Genomic DNA, 21,564 nt, shown 5'->3' with positions numbered 1-21,564 from the left:
CCTAATATCAAGGATATTTTTCTTACTTGAGAAATCTTTTCTGTTAATATTGTTTTAACCTTAGAAAACTTACAGTTCATTACAAGTATGAAAGAATGTGCACTCTGTTATAAATGGCTTACTTGCATTTTTCTCTATAGAAAAATGCTTTATGTGTTTGGATTTTTTTAGGCAAGCTACTTGAACAATTTTATTGCCACTTGTAAAAACACACATTCTGTCCCAATGCCATTTCAAGAAAGTATTTCTCAAGGGAATTGCAGAACAGACATTTATCAGGAGGGGTTTGCAAGGCATGCAGAAAACAACAGATCACAAGGAACTTTTCACATGTTCCTCAAGTTTGTGTTCTCGCACTGCTTTTACATGGAAGAGTGTTTTTAAGGATTGATATTCAAATAAGCACAGACAGAAGGTTTAAATTTTTATAGTGAGAAAGAGTGGGAAGGCAGGAGATTTCAAATGCATAGTAAGGGCTGGAGACTTAAAAAAACTTCAGCTTTTATCTTCGTGTCTTTAGTGACACTTTAGTTCCCACTTAGAGACTTATGGGAATTACATTGAGAAAAGTGGTTTTTCTTTACTGATGCACAATTCCTTATTCTGAGTCTGAGTCAGTAATGTTTGTCAGCTAAATGTCTATAATTTACTTTTCATGGAGGCATTTAAGTAATGCTGTATTAATGTAGGAACTCACTGGTCTGTAGCTCTGTTGCATGGTTGTGTTCCTTCCTTCCAGCTTGTGTGAAGGTGGATCAGTGCCTGACCAGTGGGATACTCTGGGCAAGTGATGAGTCAGAATTGTGGTAATGCAGCAACGTGTTAACTGAAAGTTATCATGAACAGGGTCTGTCATGTAGATAAATTTGACTCAAATCAGTTGTCAGTGCATAAAAAGAAGTGTATCTGTCTTCCAGTTTTGACACTTGAGTGTCTCTGGTTCTGAACTTGCTTGGTAGCCTCTCAGTTCTGTTGATGTATTTGTATACCATTGTAATTGAAAATACAGAAATCTGACCAATTGGAGGTTTTGCAGATCAGATGAACAAGTTTCCTGGCATTTGCTGTGACTTCCTACCGTTAAATAATTTGGTGTTGTTTAAAAGGTAAATGAAATGCAAAGCAATCACTCCAAAGGAGCAAGACAGCATCAGCAAAAACAGACAAGGAATTAGAATGGCAGTTTACTGAAAGAATAGAGATGACAAATCAATGAAATAGTTGACAAATCAGTTGCTGTTTGGATGCTGAACACAGAGGAAGGGTTGCAGGTGTACAGTGCTAAGTACTGCAGTGGTTATTCAGGTAGGGCTTGAGGATCACTGTGGAGATGGTTCCACGTTGCCAGTGGCAGGAGTATTAGTTGGTGAATCATAATCCAGCTTTGGCACAGAATGTCTTTTCAATTTTTGATATAGTGGAGACTTTCTTTTCAGATTTAATGCCCTATTGTCATGCAAATAACAAGTATATCCTCTGTGAGGCTAAAAATGAGAACTTCTTTTGCTTATATGGCATGAAGGGCTTGATGTTACAGAATCTTCTTGGTCCCTCAGTCATCTGCCCCTATAATCTTGTGAAAGTGTATGCAGTTCATTTTGCTGTGTCCTCCACTTGAAGGACAGAATGTATTGAACAAGAGGGCTAGTTAGTGGAGTGGCAAACACAGCAGCCCTGAGCTAAGCTTTCCATTTAAAGAAAAGAAAAACCTGCTTAAAACTGCTACTGAATTAAACCTACTTGAAATTGCTGGAAGTTGTGTTCTCTGTAGTGAACCTAACACACAACTCCTCTTGGAAATGGCAACTTGTCACTGTTTATTTGAATTTGGGTAAATACTGCTTGTTGTACTCAGAATTGAGAGTAAATCTGAGATTAATACAAAGCGTGAGGGAATCTTTGGTTAGGGGCAATATCATATACTGGAAGTCCAACTCTAGCTTCACTAATTGGAGAGCAGATCCTGGATTCCTTGATAAGGTTGTTCCTGATGGATTTTTTTTCTGGTTAATGGATACATAAGGTGAAAACTTTCCGTCTCTCTTTTGGTGTCTTTTTATTCTTCTGTCTCTCCAGCTTTGTCAGGACTGAGAGAGGTATTGTCTGATATATCTGTGTTCCTGTGGCCATCCTTAGTGTTGTTTCAACTGCTTTTGTATCCTATCTTCCATCCATCACTGTGACCTGAAAACAAGCAGTGGTTATCTCTTCAGCAATTGGAAACCTTCCTGTCAAAAAAACAAAGCAGTTGAGGGTATTTGCTGGTTTATGTCAGTGTTGACCAGAAGCTTTGAGCCAGACAGTCCAACGTGGTGTCTGCCATGAGGGTGAACTTCACTTTGGTTTTGAGTAGATATTGGGACCAGTTGACCTCTAGAAGTCACTTCTGGTCTAAATTTTGAGTCATTAAATGTGAATGATGCAAGAGGTGTATTTCTTGATTTATGGGAGTAGGATTAATTCAGTATAACAGAAAATGTGGACGTGTCTTACACTGTTTCCTTTTTTTCTTTCCCCACAGCCAGGCAGGAACAACCAACAAAGAAACTGTGGTGACAAGACATTTGCCTTGCTCATTAATGCTTTGCTGGGTGGATCTTAGTCAGCAAAACTAGTTGGAATCTGCAGATTTTTTTAATATGCTTAGAAGATACTTATGCATAAAATGCGTGACTATCAGGTGATGTTGGCAATTGCTACTGAGAAAGGCATTTTAAATAGGAATACAAAAAAGTTCATGATGACTAAGACATGGATACTTGAGTAGAAGAAAATGTCATTGTCAAGTGGATGAATGTTTTTGCTTGTTAATTGAGCTGTTAGCTCTAAATGAAATATACTTCAGTTGTCAAACCCCACAGTTTTTACAAGCTGAAATTTCAATCAGGCATTTCTGTTCAGCTTGGTTACTTGGCATAGTTTCAAATAGTAAACTTCTTACTTGTTTTTTTACATGTTAAACTCCAAGATCCGGGCTTCTCCTGCTGTGGCTGGGGGATGTTAAGTGGTGATTGCTGGAGTACTCTCTGGTCTCTCAGGAGTGCAACCTGCTCGAGGTTTACTCGTGGCTGTAACTCATCAGGCAGCAGTAGGAGAGGTGACTAAAGTGTTTTGAGAAGTGTCCTTGTTGCTGAAGGATGGGTGTGTGCTGTTTAGGGCAGCCAGGTAAGGGTTTACTCAAGGCTTACTTAACCATTTCTTCTGAGTGTACATCTTGTCACAGAAAACAAAGCACATCTGAGATGTGAATTGAACCTGCTGGGTTATTTTGGTGATCTTACCACGGAGCTTTGGAATGCTATGAGCATATTTTGTCTAGAGTTATACATAGATGACCCCTTCTAGGGTGGGAATAAGCTGTTTTGGGAGACTATTAAAATCCTGGAAGGACAAGCTTCCATTACTGTAATAAAAATTTTTTTTCTTGGGAAGTCTGTAAGCTCAAATATAATTGTTGAAGTTTTCATAAAAGCTGAATACATTCTGCTTTTAAAAACGTAATGTTTAAAAAGCAATGCCATACTTTTTTGCCTTTGTTTTGAGAAATGTGGAGGAGGAGCAAAATACAGATGAATACTTTTTTAGAGGAGTCTTTTTAAATAAAAAGGGAGTGCTGGTGACTAAGAAGGCAGTTGTTTAACTCGACAAGCCCTCGAGCTAACTTCGGGGATTAAATGTGGTGGTGGATCCTCAGGTAATCTGTGTGCTTGCTTCTAACAGACTGCAAAAGGTAACCAAAGAAAGTGAGTTTCCCGTGTTTGCACTTCTGCTGTAAAATGTTTAGACTCCACAAATGAAAAAAGGCTGTGGTGCCTGAATTCTTGTTTCCCCCCAGTTGACTTGGCCTGTTTCTGATCGAGGCAATGAACTTCCGATTACGAGCTTGTACTGAGGGGAAGTCTGTGCTGTAGTCCTTTTGAAAATAGCAGTGTTTTTCCACTTTCCATACTGTTTAATGCTGTGTAAAGCAGAGAGCTGCTGACCTTTTGTCACAGATCGTGAAGGCTGTAGTTCTTATTTCTCCTTGCAGTAAGAATTGCATGATGTGTATTCAGGTCAGAGTCTCAGAGCGACTTCTGGTTGTCTGAAATCAAGCAAAGACTAACAATTATTTGAGATGTCCAGAATAAAAAGGTTAAGATTGGGAGTGTTTTAAAGTCTGTTTCTGAAGTTTGGTTGTATTCTTAGCTTTCCTGAGATTTCCTTTATGACCTTCAAACCAGCTATGTATCTTTACCCATATATAGAGGTGTTGGGATAATATTTGTGCTTTAGCTCAGAGGAACCATATTTACTGAACAAATATATATAGAAATGAAATCATCCAAAAGAAATGTAAAAGCAGTATAAGTCTTTGCTGTTTGCTAAATATGGTAAATACTCAAACCTGAATGCCAAGTATCTTTCAGAACACTTGTAACTAGACACGAATTAGGAATCTTTTCAAATGTAAATGCTTCAGGCTTTGTGTTGTGCAAGACCTCCATCCTCACCTCTGTTTAGTCATCGACTATTTGAAAAGATTTACATTCTCTTTTAGGGCTAAATTTATTGTGTAGGTAGATCAACTCCGGTGTGCAAAGCTTGTGCCTGTTTCCCATCTGAGGAGCAGCTGTGAAAGGGGGAAGTTGGAAGAGCAGATTAATACAAGTCCTGGACATCCTTTTCCCAGGTTCTTGTTTGCTGTTTGGCTCCAACCTCTGGGCTGTGATGCTCTTGCTCTTAGCCAGCGTTTTTTCCTTCCTTCTTTTGACTTCTCGCCTGTGACATGACAGAGGCACAAAGAGGAGATTGCAGCATCCGTAAGGAACACAGTGAAAGAAGTGAGCCACTGCCCTCACAGCAGTTCAGCTGGGCTACTGGAAACGGTTTGGGGATCAGATGCAATATTGCAGAAGTTTAGCGGTTGTTTTGAACACTCAGCCCGGGATATTTGGGCATGCTGCTGGCATGGATGCTTTCCTCTCAATCCTACTTCAGCTCCATCATTACCTATTTTCATTCCATATGCTACAGGTGTTCCAGGAATGTGCTCCCTGCCTGCCCTTCCCCACCCCTCACACACATCTCTGAGTGTCCTCTGTATTTCCTGACACTGGAGAGCAGGCAGACCACTCCACTGGGCTTATGCCATTGGTTTTTCCCCTTTTTTTCTGTTCATGGTGCTAAACAGTATAATTTCCTGTTGCCTTTAGGTGAAGATAAGAGTAGGTAAAGCTTTATTTTAACTTGTCTACATTCTGCTGTTGATTTAAGTTACTTCTTTTATGGAGCCATGGAAGTACCCAAGTTCCCACACGACTTGAAACTTTGTGTGCTCTCCCTTTTGGTGCTGAGAGGGGGATCCTGGTATATGCCTAGTTTAGAGCATAAAGTTTCAGTCTTTTAAAATTTCTCTCATTTCTTTTTCTTTGGTGTAGTGTATTTATTTTAACACTGTGGCCTCAGACAGCTTTCAAATCTTGTTAGCCCTGGTCAAAGGAGCTGTCTGCTGCTCCTGGAGAGGATGCTTTGGCAGGAATGGGGTATCTTTTCTGTTTCTCTTCTTTTCAGGACTCCAGACAAGGTATTGTAAGCAGTGTCCATTGACACTGGTACTTACTTGACCCTCTTGTCTGGTCTTTTGTGTTTCTTTTCCTTGTTAGTTTTTCCCTCAGTGTGCTCCCAAGGTCTTTACAATTTCTGTCCTATGGTGCCAATGGTACCATGTGTGACTCTTAGCGGAGCCTTGGCTGAAAAGGGATTTTTGTGCACTTCAGGCAATATATCTCCAAACTTTCATTTCTGGTACATATTAAACTATTACCAGAGAGCTTTAAGAACAGATTAGAAACAAACAACCCAACCCAGTTCTTCACTATTCTTGCTGTGAGAAAGAGTTTGCTAGTAGCGGTTCTGTTTTTTTTTAATAAAGGGAGAGAAATAGCCTATCAAAGTGAAGGTTTATATGCCTGTTGTTTTGCACAACTAAGGCTATCTAAAAATTGAGATTTCTTCTACATGGCAGGGGTTTGAGTGCTCAGACTCCTTTGTTTTATAATACACAAGGCAATAGCAAGAAAAGAGCAAAAATGTATGGAAGCTGACATGTCATACTTTTTTTCTAAAGATGGATCATCTCTGAAAACAGGCAGAAAGAGTTGCTTGTTTTGTGTGAGAATCACTGACTCTTCCCACACTTCATTTCCTCTAACCTTTGTCCCTGTACTCATATCAGTGCATTTAAAATATCCAGTTCCATGCTGTCTTTGTGGCTCTTGAGGTCAGAGGAGATGCTTTTGTGTTGGGTCATGAAGCCTGTGGTGAGTCATTTTTAAACCATATACTCAATCCCTTTTTGAGTGTATTCTCACATCCAAAGTATTTGACCCCATATTCTGTAAAATGGCTTGTTTTGGTGGGTATGTGCATGAAAAATTCCAATCTGTGTTCTTCTGTGGCAGCAGCCAGTTTCCTGTCCCAGAATTTAAGAGAGCTTGGAGTATATGTTGTACTTCCTTGACAACTTTCTTGATGAATAAGGCTTTGAGAGAGAGCAAAAGTGCTAAAATAGCTTGAAGCCAACCTTTCAATCTCATCAGGTGTATCCACTCTTCAATTATTTTACTTTTGAATATGTAACTTTGCATTTCACTGGCCAGTCACGATCAGGATTCCCTGACATTAAGTTCTCTCTAGTTCAGAATATTCATTTGGTATTTTAAATCAAAGTACTCCTCGAACATTAATTAATACTGTTTCTTGTTTCACTTGTGTGGTGCTGGTAAATGTTTGACCTGGGCAAACACCATGAAAAACTTCAGTCTGTACATTTACATTTTTTAATAAACTGCTTTGCTCATGGCACTTTTATGTTTGCATTCCACAAACAGGGAGTGATTGAGTTTTACAGACATAAATGATCAGAGGAATGGAACTTTAATTTTGCAGGAAAGTAACTGTGAACAGGATCTGGTGAGGTCCTGGATGATTTATAGTGGCTGTGGTTTGAGAAGTGTCTGTGCTCCAGGGGTGGTTTGTGTCTCTTAACGTAGCTGCTGGTTGTGGGTTTTTATGGGGTATCCCCTTTGCCTTGTTAATGTGAAAGTAGCTGTTGGAAAACTGTCCTGTGAAATGAGGTCCTCAGATCCCAGAGGAATTTTCAACTGGCTGAGCAGGTGAAGAGGTAGACTAAATTGCCTGTAGTAAGTGGCAATTCAGAAGAGGTTTTTATGAATAGGTTACAAAAGCCAGTGCTATCCCTGGTAGTCAAATACTGGACTTACCTTAGGTAGAGTATTAATATAAATAAAGTATTCTCAAGATTTATTTTGAGACTTATTTTTTGTGATCTGAATGGTTTATATTTTCTCATGTGAGATCTGTAACATGGGAATTAAATGAATATTGCAGGGTTGTATTTGTTAGTGGTGTTAGTTTAAATGGTAACTGATGCTATCACGAAGAAAGTTAACTCAGAATAAAATGAACTGTCCTAATCTACAGGTGCTTAATACCTGCAATGAAGGGGTAGGTAGCAAAGCTTTCCCTCTGGGTACCACAGGTAACCACAGTTACTGGTTTTAGCTGTCCAGGGGCAAATAGCACAATTATTTGTACAGTTGTCTCATGGTGGGGTTTTCTTTCCTCTCAATTGATGTAAAAAGCTGAATCATTTCTTTCATGAGTTTGAAGGGAATCAACGGGGAGCTGTTCTTGCCTTTGTCTGCAGAGTTGAGTATATACCTTTCCTGTGGGCTTAAATTCCAGAGAACAGGAGGATTTTATATATATAAAATGTCTTATATGTGCCTCATCCTAAAGCATTTATACAAGTAAGAGTAGAATACAGAATTGTACACACTTTTTTAAAAATACATTTTTGCAGATGTTTGGCAGCTGTTTCCAAGGTCTGAGTACAAATAGCTTTGTTAGTGTTTGCTGCAGAGTCCCAAACAAACTAAGCCTAAACCTCAGCTTTACCTCTTTCCCTTCTTTCCTTAAGCTGCCTGGAAATGCAGTAGAACTCTGGACTTCTTGGTTGCAAGTCTTTGTTTTGGTCTCTAGTGTTGCTTTGTTTTTACTGGCAAGAAGTAAAACTAAAAGCAGTTGGCTGTTCTCTGGTATATATTTTCTAGTTTGACAGAAAAACCTCTGTCCCATTAGGTTTGGCTTGCAATTTTCCTAAAGTCACAAAAACCTTTGTCTAATGAGTTGCTTGTAGGGGAAAAAAATCAAATCTGATTTTTTGCAGTCAAGTATGTTGGATAACATGCTTCTGCTCCAGCTTGATGGAAGAAAATGCTGCTGTCAGAAGGAATCTGAACTTCCTCTGACAGCTCCAAAAGTGTTCTGGTTTTAATTGGAGATGGACTTGCTTCAGTTTTCTTTCTGATGTTCTGGCTACATGTGGATGGACAGGGGAAGAAGTGATGGTCCTGTGGGTCTTTTTCCTCAATAAATCATCTGAGTTTAGATTGTTTACAGGATGAAGTGTTTGGGTTTTGATGCTTAGATAAGGAATACTGTGGCTCTTCTGTGACATAGCAGATGATATATATATTTTTTTTTTTAATTTAGTCTGGGATCCTCTGAATGGCAAAGTTTGGAGCTATTTATTCTGGCAAAGAAGGATGAAAGACTTGAGGAGAAAAATCCTCCAGTCAGCAGTAACGTTTCTAAAACTAGAGCTGGCAATGAGGTAATTGGGACTCCTGCAGTGTTTTATAATCAGACTATAAGTTGGATTTCTGACTGACTTCATATTTAAATATGCTTAGCTGTAATAAATAATACGTATTTATAACCTTACCTTGTAACTGGAGGGTTAAATAGTTTAGAAACTTGTGATTTATTTTTTTTTAAACATTCAGATCATCTATTGCAATGTAGTCATTGAAAAGACAACATGTTTGCTCTTTTCCCAGTCTTTAGGGCCATCTTAAGACTTGGCATGGCCTTGGGATGAGAAGAAAGTCAGTCTGGGTTTGACAGGGACTCATTCCATGACCAGACCTGTGCAGACTATATATAGAGTCCAGCTTTATTTCACTTACCTTGTGAGTGACTTCACACAAATGAAGCAGGTTGTGTTTTGTGGAAGCCATGAACATTTTGGAGAGTACAGTGATTGTTTTGCTTAGGGTCTGGAAGAGACTGTTCATCTGGGGTGAGTCACGAGGCAGGAGCGCTCAGTGTTAGAGAAGAACTAACTAAGAAGTGTTAAAACCTGTGGCTGGTGGTGTAGCAGTGTGGCCATGAACACATCCTGCTCTGACTCTGCTTGTCTCCTGAAAAATAAGAATGCAGGTGTGCTGTGCTGAGTTGGTCTGCCAGATGAAATTATTTGCACATTTTTAATACTTTTTTGCTGTTGGAGTAAAATGATCTGATTCTTTCAAGAGGTTGATTGTGACCTTTCATTCACTGCATGCATAAAAGGCTCTTAAACTTTAGATTATTCATCGCCCCTGTGCTTATTTCTGCTGCCCTCTAGTAGTGTTGTTAATAGTGCAGCCATAGTAATGATGTTATGGAAAAGTCAGTCATTCTGTCTAGCTCCAGTCACGGATTTGTTCTCATCCTGATTTTTCAACTACCTTCTTTTGATTGTTCCTTTCTACTGTACAGCTGTGACTAGAAATTCGATCCAATGGTAGCTTTCAGTCTACTCAAAACACAACTCAGCTATTTTATTTCCTGATAGAATAACATATAAGTTATGTCAGGGCCTGCAAAAGGTAAAGTGGGAAGAAATTAAGGAAGCTTAAACATACTTCTGGTTTTGAATGGTGTTTGATTACTCACTGTTTCATTCTCCCCTGTGTATTGGTGTGTGTAGTAGCACTTAGATATTTATGTTGTAAAAGATTTTTTTCTTTCATCTCCTGAGTAATTCTTTCAGACTGTGTTGGTACACTCTGTACAATTATGTACAAGTATTATCTCTTATGGCATGCAACCAAAGTGTCCAGCTAAAACATTTAAACTGGAAGTTGCAAAATACTGTTGTATGTTTTCTGGATCATGAAGTCTTCGTTTGCCTGGATTAATGAGGGAAGAGAGGGAAAGAAAAAGATAAATTAAGCCACGTTTTTGATAATATAGGATCTTCTCTAGGCTCCTGAAGAGATTTAACTAATGTTAGTGTGTGTGTGTGTTGGTTGAACCTTTTAAATCACCAAATGCTGCTGTTAAGAAATAAATCAGTCTCTTTATTCCTGCTTAGGTGGTTGCAACACACTTAGTGTAGCAGTACAGTGAACTCAGAGCTGCTCTAGTTTGAATTAGTTTTATTTGGAAGAGATGCTTCCTTGCACTGAATTGTAGAGCTGGTAAAGTTTAGAGTTCAACGTGAATTTCAATTTTATTTCTGCATTTGGGTAGACATAGTTAAAAAACGAAAATAGGATATATGTGTGAACCATTAAAAAACTAAGTGTATGTTGTTTCTTGTGCCTTGAATTTAGCCAGTTGTGTCACACAAGATGCTTTGGGCAGAGTTTACATTGACAGAGCCACACAAATATTCAGAACAGATCTAGATGGGACTTGCCAACTGTCCTTTTCAAGCCCTCTGAGTTCCATAAAGGCTCCAGTTTGAGAAGCAGTGATCTCTTTTCTTCCCCACTACTGTTCTTTTCCTCAGGTTATTGTTTTGGCCATTTTGTGAGATCCCTGAAATAAATATGTGGCTCTGCCATGGGGTTGAAACTAGTGCATAGTGACTTTGGAGCAAAGGTATGAGGGAGTTGTCCCTGAGAAATGGGACTGAAAGACTTGTGTAGGTTCCCATCTGTTCTCAGTGAGCTTTAGGGGAACTGTTGTTTTCTTGCTCTCTGGAACTTATTAGAAGCCGTTGTAACTTCAGTGATGTTACGTTTTCTTTAGGATGTGGCTCAGTCATCTGAGAGAGTTAATATCTAAAACATATGGGTTAAATAAAAAAAAATAAGTGTGTGTTCTCCCAGCTTCCTGTGTTTGTGTTCTGTTTCTGTGTTGTTAAAGTTGGTGTCCATCTGCCTCCCTGCAGTTTGAAAGTGAGCTTAGGCTCTACAGCTGCTGCCTAGGGCCAGATGTGAGCAGACATACCAGGACCTGGTGAGAAGGTCATGCTTAAGCTTCCTTTTTTGAAAATATTCATTTAGAACTTTTGACTGACAAAACAAAAACTGTGTAACACAAAGCAGAACTTCATTTCTCTCTTAGTTGACAACTGCATGAAGCAATTTGTGTTGTATATATTTAGTAGCTGTCCTTAAACAGCTTTCTGGGCATCAGTGAAGAGCTCATTTTTCAAACTAGCGGGAATTTTCAGATTTCTTGTGATATATCAAGTCCCAGCCTTGATGTAGGTTCTTTTCTGTATGTAGGGGAATATTGTTTGTGCTGCCTCCTTTAAGGATTAAAATCTTCTTTGTTCCATCAGAATATCTCACCACTTTACCTAAAAGTATTATATTATTTGAGTTTTCTTCCTTTTTGCGTCAAAGATGCCAGTATTTGAAAGAAAACATAATGTGGAGTTGTGATTCAGAGAACTGCAGATGTTGCTTGGAAGGGACATCTGGAGGGAGGTCATCTTAGTCCAGCCTCCCACTCAGAGCAGGACTGTTGCCAACACTAGTTGAGGTCAGTTCCAGCTTTTAGCATTTAGGATCTGCCAGGATAGACTCCATCAGCACCTCCCTGGGAAACACAACCAGCAAAGCCAGTATAATGACTTTGGTTCTGCCATCTCTGCTCTGCCATCTGGCAGTTTTAGGCACCTGTTAGATTTGCCCTTGGCCCCCTCTGCCAGCCTGAGCAAGCCTGGTTTCCTCAACACCCCTTATTCAGGCAGGTGCTCTCGATCCCTGAGCACCTTGGAAGCCCTTTGCTGCTCAGTCTCCAGCTGTGCCACAGTTCTGAGGCTGAGCCCCCAAAACTGTCCTCAGTCCGTGGTTTGTAATGGTAGGGCAGGAATTGGATTTCTTCATTTCTTGTTGACCCTTTCCTGTACAGGAGTAAAGGGAGTTTCTCTGCCAGGGGTCAATGTCTGTAGCACCTTGAACCAGTCTGCTTAGCTTTAATTATTTTCTAAATAAGGACTAAGAATGACCATTCTTAAGGATGGTCTAAGGATCTTGGCAGTTGGAGAAGCAGAAGAGAAAAGGGTGAATGTGAAGAGAAAAGGGTGAATGTGGTACTTGTGACAGAGATCTGCAAAATCTGTAAGATGCAAGAAGCAGTATCGTTACTTTTGTCTGTAGAAAACCTTTATCTCTGGAACTGGGGCGCGATGTGGGAAAATATATAATATTAAAAACACAGAGCAGGATTTTATGTCTCAGATCACTTAGATTTCAATGCTGAGTGGAAAGCACACCAATCCATGGGAAAGCCATATAAGATTATAGCTCTCATCAGTCCCTGCAAGCCCAAGTGTACAAGCTGAAAGGGATGGCAGTACTCAAGCTGAGTATTGGCTGCTCATCAAAAGTGACTCCTAAATTGAAGGAACAGCAATTTACCCAGTATGGCCCTTCAAAGTGGGCAACTCATAATCTTAAAGTGAGTTTAAGACTTAAGGGATTTTTTTTTCCTCACTAAAATCCAACAGTTTTGTGTTTTAGTGAGAAAGGGGATGAATAAATTTAGTGATGCTTTGGATTTCATATCGCACCTTAAATTCTGATGGCAGGCTACAAGGTTACAGAAGGAACTGATTTTAACTTGCGGGGCAGTTGGTATTGATGAGAAGTATATAGTGCCTTAAACCACTTGATTCTGTAACTGTTCTGTAGGACTCAAAGGTCAAAATACTCCTAACATAGCTATGTTCTCTTACTCAGCAGTAACAGTGTGCATGGATTAATTGTGAAAATGTGCACAAGGAATTATCAAATACGACCTTAATTTGAAACTTCGAAGGGGGACTTTGGTTTCAGTTTTCTTCTGGGCTCACACAAACCTCTGGTGAGGGGGCACACTTGAGAATAAACAGGCAGGTGGACTGGAAGAGCAGGATCTTTGTACCTGTGTGCTGAGTGTGATGAATGAAAATTTGTCTCGAGGGATAAAATAGAAAGCTGCAGTGATTTCCAGCAACACTGTGGCATTGGCACAGGGCTCTGTTAAAAGGGGAACTCTGAACTGAAGCATCATTTATGATGTTTCTTCTCTGACCTTAAGCACAGCTGCCCACAGGATCTGTCCTGAAGCCAACCAGCCATGACTTGCCAGTTGGCTTACGGGGTAAAGAGATCTGTGCTACGTTATGATGTTTGAACTGAAGTGCTGCTCAAGAGAAACAATGAGATACTTTAACCTTTCTTACCTTTATTTTTTTTTTGCTCCCAGAGGTATGGAGAACTTGGTAGCTGGCTCCAATCTTCCTCCACTTTTTACAGATGAGGATGGATCTAAGGAAGGTGGTGAAATCAATGTAACTGGGTAAGCAACTCTTTCACCTTCAGCTGGTAGATACTATGTCTGGACTTGCCAGGGAAACTATTTCAGTGGAAGGAGGGCACTGTAAGTAATTTTTTAACAAAAAAGAAACCCAACAAAAATCAATCTTTTGACATTTCCTTGGCCTTGATAGAACATCACAGGACTCTGTTTAGGAGAAACCGGGACTCTGCTGAACTGATGGAAGTGGTCACAAACTTTTTTTTCATCTCTCTTACCTTTAAAAGGTAAATCCGTAGGATTTTAGTCTAAGACAAGGGATGTGATGGGGGCAGAGAGGGAAGATGTATCTGTGAGCTGTAGTAATTTCAATTTATTTCCATTAAAGATGCACTGTTCATCACTGATCTCTGAAAATAACTGAGTCTCACGACTTTCATTTTTGCCAGACTGACTCTGCTTTTACAGACTGCAACAATGGCCTCTTAAAATTACAGTGCCAGAAGTTATCTTTTAAGAATACTTGAGATTCTTGCTGTGTACTTGAAACTTCTTTTCCATTTTGCAAAGCACCAAGCAATAAAATTCAGACTTTGTAGGCAGGTAAAGCGGTGTAAAAACGAACATGGACACATTTGCTTCAAGGGGGTCTGAATTTGGATTTATATATCTGGGATTTCAAACTTTCTGGTGCCAAATGAGACCCATGTCCAGATTAGGCTTGTGTTTAAGATGTGTCAGCTGAGGTTTCATCAGTGTTTGCTGCAAATGGCTGCATCACATGGAAGTTTTTGCTGGATGTGTCGTTTAGAGCTTCCCTGCCAAGGGGGAACGCATAGGAAAGCTGAGATATTCTTCAAACCATAAAAGTGAATCCAGAACTGTATCATGCAGTTTGACACATACCAAATGTAATTCACTTGCAGGAGGGTGTGTGCCCTGTTGCCTTCTCCCTCTCTGTCAGTAATATGAACTCACCCTGGTGTCTGAAAGTCAGGTGTGGATCTCCCCAGCCCTTGTGTCTTTACCAGTAATTATGCCACAATTGCTGATGGTAGTAATAAAAATATGCTTTTCTCTCCAAAGACAAATTTTCCCATGGGCATTCAACTAACAACTGTGTTAATATAGCTCAAACTTCTGTAGCTGTAGTCTACATTAACAGGAACAGTTATTTTTAATATTTAAAATTTCCCATAGACACAAGGAGCTGTGGACTGGAGTAAATGAACAAAAGAGACTTGAAGCACAGAGTGCTATAAAGGAATTTTCATGAATGTAACAGGGTAAAGCTGAGTTACCTTGAGCCAGGCTCAAGAAGAGTTTAGAACCTGAGATGAGTGCAAAAATCTTCTATTAATTTGCCCACTGAGCACAGTGGTGAGAATGTCCAGGGGGTTGTTGTCCCAGAATGTGTGCTCATTTCTCAGTCTGCTTTCAGGAATACTTCTGTGGGCTTGCTTTTGTTTTTGCCTCCAGACAGCTTGTCCTTTCCTGGAGGAAGGTAGATTGATACAGCTCTTGCAGCAAAATTAAATAATGGCCATTCCAGAGCCTGTTGGGAGCTCGTCATGTTTGTGTTTTAAATACCCACGTGTATCAGCAGGAGATTACATGGAATAAAGTTCAATCCAAAATCATACACAACCACAGACCTGTAAATGTATTTGTGGAGGAATATATTAAACACATCCCAAAAGGTGTATATTGGCTGATGATGAAACTATTCATTTCAAATTCTTTATGGTATTTTTGAAGAAGGGTAGATTCATGCTCTCTGGTGTCTGATCCAAACATATATTTGACTGACAGTTATTTGTATAATGAAATACTTCACTAAAAATGAAACAAAATAACACTTCAAAAATCAAATTGTCTTTGAAAGCCTATGGTAGCTGTGGTAGTTATAGCAGTTGCTTGGATGGAACAGCCAGTTCTTCAAAAATCACTTTAAAATTCCTTTTTTCTTGCTAGTGTGAGAATGAATATATTTGCAACATTTTTGCATGTTTTAGAAGATTAGCAATATGATGATTAAATTTTTTGTTCTGCTCTTATGTGCTTTTTCAGATTAGCTAATTCAGAGAGTTCATTCAGTGGTGGAACTTCACAGCCTGTGAATAACCCAGATTTGGTGGAGGACTTGTCACAGGCTCAGCAGCTGCAAAATGAGTCCTCTAATGCTGCTGAAACCACTGAGCAGAAGCCTGAGGAGGAGGTGAGATGAAATAATAGTGACTTCTCAAGGAAGCAAAGATGTGGAGTTTTGTCATTCTGGTTTGTCTTACCTACTCAGAATTAATTTTTTTTACAGGATCACATATTTTCACTGTGTGCCATTTTCATCCTCTGATTCCCTGGTTTTCTCCTGTGTTGCCCAGCTGCACACAGATAGCCAAGGAGAGCTGGCAATTAGAATGTGCCAGAGAACAGCACTGATTTTTGGTGACTAAATTGTGAAGGAGTTTAAGTTTGACAAGAAAGTGGTTTGGGGTTTTTTTTTCTTTTGATAGATGCATTTGATATTCCTCCTTGTAGATTGTTTTCAGCTGTGAGGTCCTTTTTTAATTATGTAGTAAAATTCCAGGAGGGAAACTAAAACTAACATGATGGCAGGAACATGTTGGTCTGGGGAAAGATTAGAAGTACTGAAAATAGTTGTGTGTACATAGCATTAGAAAATAGTGTTGTCCAGAGATTGCTGTAGAAATAGTGTGAAGCCAAGAGGATGAATGATAATGATACTATTCCTGTGAGCTCACAGTGTGCCCAAGGCAAATCTTACAATATTCCCTCCTTTGGAGTTTGTTGGTTGCTCCATTGGAGGTGATTAGTGGGAAAAAGAGCCTACAGAACAGATGAGAATAGAAAAGCCTGTATACTGTCCTCACCCCCACATTTTGGGCACATTATACATGAAGGAGAACGATTTGGAAGGGGCAAAATAACTAGTTATCAACTGCTAACTAATTACCCAAAATCTCTCCAAAAGTGATACTGAAGTAAATGACTGGGAGGATGAGAATAGTTAAAAACCAAAGTAAATTTAAATCAAACAAGCAAACAAGTAATAAAAATATTTGCGGTTGCATTAGCTAAGATGATCATATCATGGATTATCAATTCTTTTGATTTTACAATCAAGTTAATGCCAGTGATATTTTGTTGTCCCTGTGGATCAGGGGATACTCTAAAGAACTTTTCATAATGAGACTTCTTTGGGTTTGCTTAGGGAAAAGTCCTGATTCCTCTACAGTAAGGTTTAAAGCCTACATCCATGGACAGGATGTGTTGCAGCAACATATTCCCCATGAAGTTGTTTGAGACACGGATGTTTATTCCTTCCAGAGGCGGTTATTTTCATCCAGTCTGAATTGTCTTCTGTTTTCATTTTGCAGCAGCAAAGGACCAAACGAGGAGGCTGGGCCAAAGGGAGGAAGAGGAAGAAACCCCTCAGGGACAGCAATGCCCCCAAATCCCCCCTCACAGGGTACGTGCGGTTCATGAACGAGCGTCGGGAGCAGCTTCGAGCCAAGAGGCCTGAAGTGCCTTTCCCAGAGATCACCAGGATGCTGGGCAATGAATGGAGTAAACTGCCTCCTGAGGAGAAACGGGTACCATTCAACTCCCTTTTCCTTCTTGGATTATGATTACTGTTAAACGGGAATATTGTTGTTTAGTGAGGAAGTTAACATAGGCTTTTGACTGAAGTTGTGTTTGGGAGGATGTTTCAAAATAAGGGGCACAGGTCTTTCCAGAGTTCAAATGGTGAACCTTGGTAGGGCCATAGCATCTCATCCAGATGTGACTTGAAAACTGTATCCTCTAGGTAATGCCAGAATACAGTCAGGATGAGGGGGATTGCTCTAACAAGACATCCCACAGTTTATGGGATCCATCTGGAGTAACTGCTGTGCTCAACTCAGATACAGCTGAGACCTGCAAGGTCAAAGCCTTGGGATGTGGTGTTTTCTAATTGGGACTACTGTGGCCTTCTGCACTGTCTGATAAGTGAATGAAGACCAAGGCCATCTGGACTGGACCTTGTTAATGGCTTAATTGCTAATGGATGTCTTAGTATCCACACCTGATTGCCAGTTGGATATTACAGCAGAGCAGTTCTTAAATCACAATGCAGCTTGATGCTCTCATATGAATTGATCAGGATATTTGAACTCTCAGAAGTACTTCAAGGGTAAGGTAATACTTGAAAGTTTTTTATGAATGAAAAATGAGATGCTTCAAAACCCGAAATTTTCTTTTGTTGCTTTTTACTAAGCTTGTAGAGTACAAGGTATGCAGAGATGATATAAAATGGTGCATAGGGATAGTGATTTAACCATAATGGAAAATGTGTGGCAAGGCAAAGCAGTTGATTTGGTAACAGACAGTGAGAATGATGTTCCTTGGAGGAAAATCAGGATTGCCCTAAAGTTAGGTTTGAAACTTAGATCCGTGGAGAGGATGTGTTGCAGCAACATATTCCTGATGGAAATGTCTGCTGGGAGAGAAGGGAAAAAGACATTCTGCCCCTCAGTCCCTTGCCTTTAACATATTCTTATTGTGCCTGAGGCAGATTTTTAACCCAGGAAAAAGGAAATTGAGTTCAGATCTCTATCCTGTGTACTGCTTTTTAAATCCCCAGGGAATCTGTCCTTGAGTAAAGCCGTAAGTCTCTAACTTAGAGCAGGTCAGGGGAAGACTGTTGAGCCCTTTCAGCAACACATTGCTGGAGATGGACAAAAAGAATATCTCATGGAAGAATACCATGTCCAAAAGCAATGCCAGCCCAGCATCACCAAATTTGCACTCCAATCCAGAATGTTAACACTGTCCTCAGCAGGGTCAAAACAGTGTTGCAAATGCATGGAATTTATAACTTATATGTATTGTTGTGATGACTTAATGAAAGTAAGTCATACCAGGCTGACTAAGGTTCAGTCTGATTTAATTCTTACATCTATTGAATTTTAAAACTCCTTAGGAGGAAGAAATGGGAAGGCAACTTTTTTCTTGAAAGGATACCATTAGTAAGCATTGTGACCATTCATTAAATGTTTCTCAGTTCATTAGTTCCCTTAAAGAAGTCTCCAGGGAAGCTCATTCTGTCATGCAGATGTGTGAAATACCTTCAGCCCAATAAGAAAGGTTTCTATCAACCCAAATGAGGACAGGTTATATCAATTAAAGCCAGGCTCTTACGTTTTTGCTGCTCTTGGCAATAGCCATCATGTTTTGTTCACCTCTCAGATGTGCCAAGTGGGTGGTGGTGCTTTTTGTCTGTGAGGCATGAAAACAAGAGTATATTTGGAACCCCCCTGTTACAGGTCTGAACCGTAAAGCATCATCTGATAAGGTGTTCTCCTTTGGCAGCACTTAATCCTGGCCACAGAAAAGGAATTCTGAAATGTTTGGTCTATAATGTATAGGTAGCATTCAGTTAAATAGAGTAGCTTAGTAGCAAATTACTCCAAGCTCTAACAAAAATAGGGTTAACAGAATAGTTAGTTGGCTTAAAAAAAAAGAGAAAACAGGACACCAGAATACAGTCATTTTATCCAGAAAATTTATGTCTTTGCATCTCAGATACGTTCTCATTGTCTCTTCGCTCCTTACCTGTTTGCAGAGGTGACCTGGATCAGAACTTCATCTGACAAGTTGTTTTTCTTTCCTTCTTCCCAAAGGGGAGGAAACTCCCTGAAACTCTTGGACTTTTTTGTTTCAGCGCTACCTCGACGAAGCAGACAGGGATAAGGAGCGTTACATGCGGGAGCTGGAGCAGTACCAGAAGACTGAAGCCTACAAAGTCTTCAGCAGGAAAGCCCAGGACAGACAAAAAGGCAAATCCCACAGACAAGGTATCGAATGGGACAGAAACATGTGCTGAGCTAGAGCAGAAGGTTCCCAGCTAGTCATGTGCCCTGACACTCATTTAAAGCCTCTGCTTTAAAGGCTTATTAAAAAGTGAATGTGTTCTTTCCATGACATTTACATCAGCTGTGTGTAAAGTGATTAGATTGATGTAAATTTAGCTGTGTCTAGATTGTGTTGGAGGATGTGCAGCAAAAGCATCAAAGTTAGACACAGCTTCTGTTGGCTTTGTAGGAAAGCTGCACAAGTTGCCTTGTCTAGAACTGTTGTGTGATTATGGTTGTGTAACTGCTTTCATTCTTTGGTTCTTTTTTTTTCAAATCTTGTGTATTTTGGGAGACTGGTTGGTTGTTTTCTTTTTTCAGATGGAGCAAGACAGCCAGCTCATGATCATGAGGTAAACTTCTTCATTCTGCACTTAACATCAGTGGGTAGATTTTCAGGTGACAAAAACTTCTAGTGAAGTCAAACCCCAGTTTATGCCAGTTGAAACCCTAATCAGAAGAGTGTGAATTTTTCTTTCTATGCAGGTTTTGATCAAAAGTTTAGAAACAACTGAGTACTCTTATACTCATTAATATGATGAAAACTAAATCTCATAAATCTTTGGCAGGTGTGAATGATCTAAGATGAAGTGAAACATAAAACATAGGTCTGTTTTGTTAAGGGTCTGTTTGTAATGTGAAGTCAGTCACTGGGTGCAAGTCAGTATAATTGAGCCTTTACCTGGTGTTTTAGAGGTTCAACTTGCAGAATTTTTATTTAAAAATTTTTCAAAGCACAGAATTTTTATTATTTGGTAAGTAAATATCGAGATAAAACTTACAGATAGCTTGAGACCCTGATAAATCTGCCAGGTTAGCACCTTGAGGTGGCTATTTTGAGGTACTGATTTTCTGCAGCAACACAAATGCTCGTGTCTTCCTTGAGAGGAAAATGGGTAAAGCAACCAATAACTGGAAAACATTTGGCTTAAACCTCCTCCTGCCCTCCCCCTCCTTCTGCATATGTAAATATTGGAAAAGAGTGATAATCTCTGGAGATAAAATACCCTTGCTTAAGTTGATGACACATGTAACAAATTTTGTGCATCCTGGTTGACTGTGGTCTCTCTCCCCTCGAAATGCTGCAGCTTTCTCCAGTTGTATTACCTGGGGCCACAGAGCTTCTTTCATGGTTACCAATAAACTGCAAACTAAGAGCAATGAAAAATCTTGTTTATACACAGCCTCTTCACTTGTAAGCAGTAGGGCTTTCTGAAAGATCTGTTTTTCTTCGTGAGGCTTTTTGCCTTGGGAAAGCAATCCAGCTGGTTTCTAATGTGTTTATTACAATGGTGACAAGGCTGTGCACTGCTGAGAGGCAGCTACTGGTCTTGTCAACCTGAAGGAAAATAAGTTTCACTTTCAGGAAAATGCTTTGGTAGGATGTTTTTGATATGCCTTGTATTAACTTTTAAAGGAAATTGCAGTAAGATTAACTTTTAGAAATACGTGGTCCCCAAGTTTTCTGATTCTACAGTCACTGAATCAAAGTTGCTCTTTAATTGTATAAAAACACGTTACTGAAGGCTTCAAGTTCTAGGTTGACTGTGACTATTGCATAACCTTTAAATTATACAGGTGGCAAACTACAAATTCAGAGTCTTATCTCATTTATCCTTCTCACTTAAGCCATCACTGGTGGTATCTCACATCATAAATGTAGTTAAAATGGAGTCCTCCTCACTCTGTGGGACTTTAAGCTTCCTCAGGTACAGTTGAACACCATGACATAGTTGAACTAACAGCATGTTAGACATCCTTCTCTGAAACTGTGCCTTTGACTACTTGGTGTTTTTCACCTTTATATTATAAAATCCCCCATGCTTATCACCTAATATGCTTTCACATCCTTTGTGCAGGGAAGTCAAGTATTATACTCCTGTGCAGGAATAAGCAGAAAAAACTCAGATTGCTTTTGAAATATGTACTCAAGTTGTTGCTGGAAGTGAGACAAGAGCTTTTTGTTGTCTTGCTGCTTTCTCCTGTCCACATTGACTATTGTCCCTGTGTTTGTGATTAGTAGGTACGAGCTGATTAAATTATGTCTTGAGAGAATATAAGAAAATAAGGTCAAGGAAATCTCTTTCTTCCCCTTGCTCCACTTCAGTGTTCATGATTTAGTTTCTGTGAGTCACTGTTGAAGTCATTCTAAACATTGTATATATAGAGATGACCTCTAAAAAGTATTGCAACAGGCAATTCAAATATGAATTATAATATAACTAAAGGATGAAAGAGAACATTTAATCGATATAGACTTGAAAAACATGGATGCACT

The 21,564-nt window shown here is 39.6% G+C and overlaps 1 protein-coding gene across 7 annotated transcripts in view; it reads left to right on the top strand.

Annotated features, from left to right (window-relative positions):
• The window catches only part of HMG20A (high mobility group 20A), a 39,397-nt gene that overhangs the window by 8,414 nt on the left and 9,419 nt on the right, over positions 1-21,564 (top strand). For 5 of the 7 annotated variants that reach the window (XM_017816987.1, XM_017816985.1, XM_017816984.1 and 2 more), the window contains 5 exons: positions 13,321-13,413; positions 15,442-15,589; positions 16,770-16,985; positions 19,097-19,229; positions 19,608-19,639. In XM_017816987.1, coding sequence (XP_017672476.1) covers positions 13,325-13,413; positions 15,442-15,589; positions 16,770-16,985; positions 19,097-19,229; positions 19,608-19,639 — 618 coding nt within the window. In that variant the 5' untranslated portion in view covers positions 13,321-13,324. The remainder of the gene's footprint in view (positions 1-13,320; positions 13,414-15,441; positions 15,590-16,769; positions 16,986-19,096; positions 19,230-19,607; positions 19,640-21,564) is intronic. The other 2 variants (XM_017816988.1, XM_017816989.1) reach the window with 2 other exon arrangements.

The sequence above is a fragment of the Lepidothrix coronata genome, unplaced genomic scaffold, assembly GCF_001604755.1.
Source record: "Lepidothrix coronata isolate B3197 unplaced genomic scaffold, Lepidothrix_coronata-1.0 Scaffold58, whole genome shotgun sequence".
NCBI classification, from domain to species: domain Eukaryota; kingdom Metazoa; phylum Chordata; class Aves; order Passeriformes; family Pipridae; genus Lepidothrix; species Lepidothrix coronata.
Note: the sequence above shows the minus strand (reverse complement) of the source record. Positions and strands in the feature narration are given on the sequence as shown.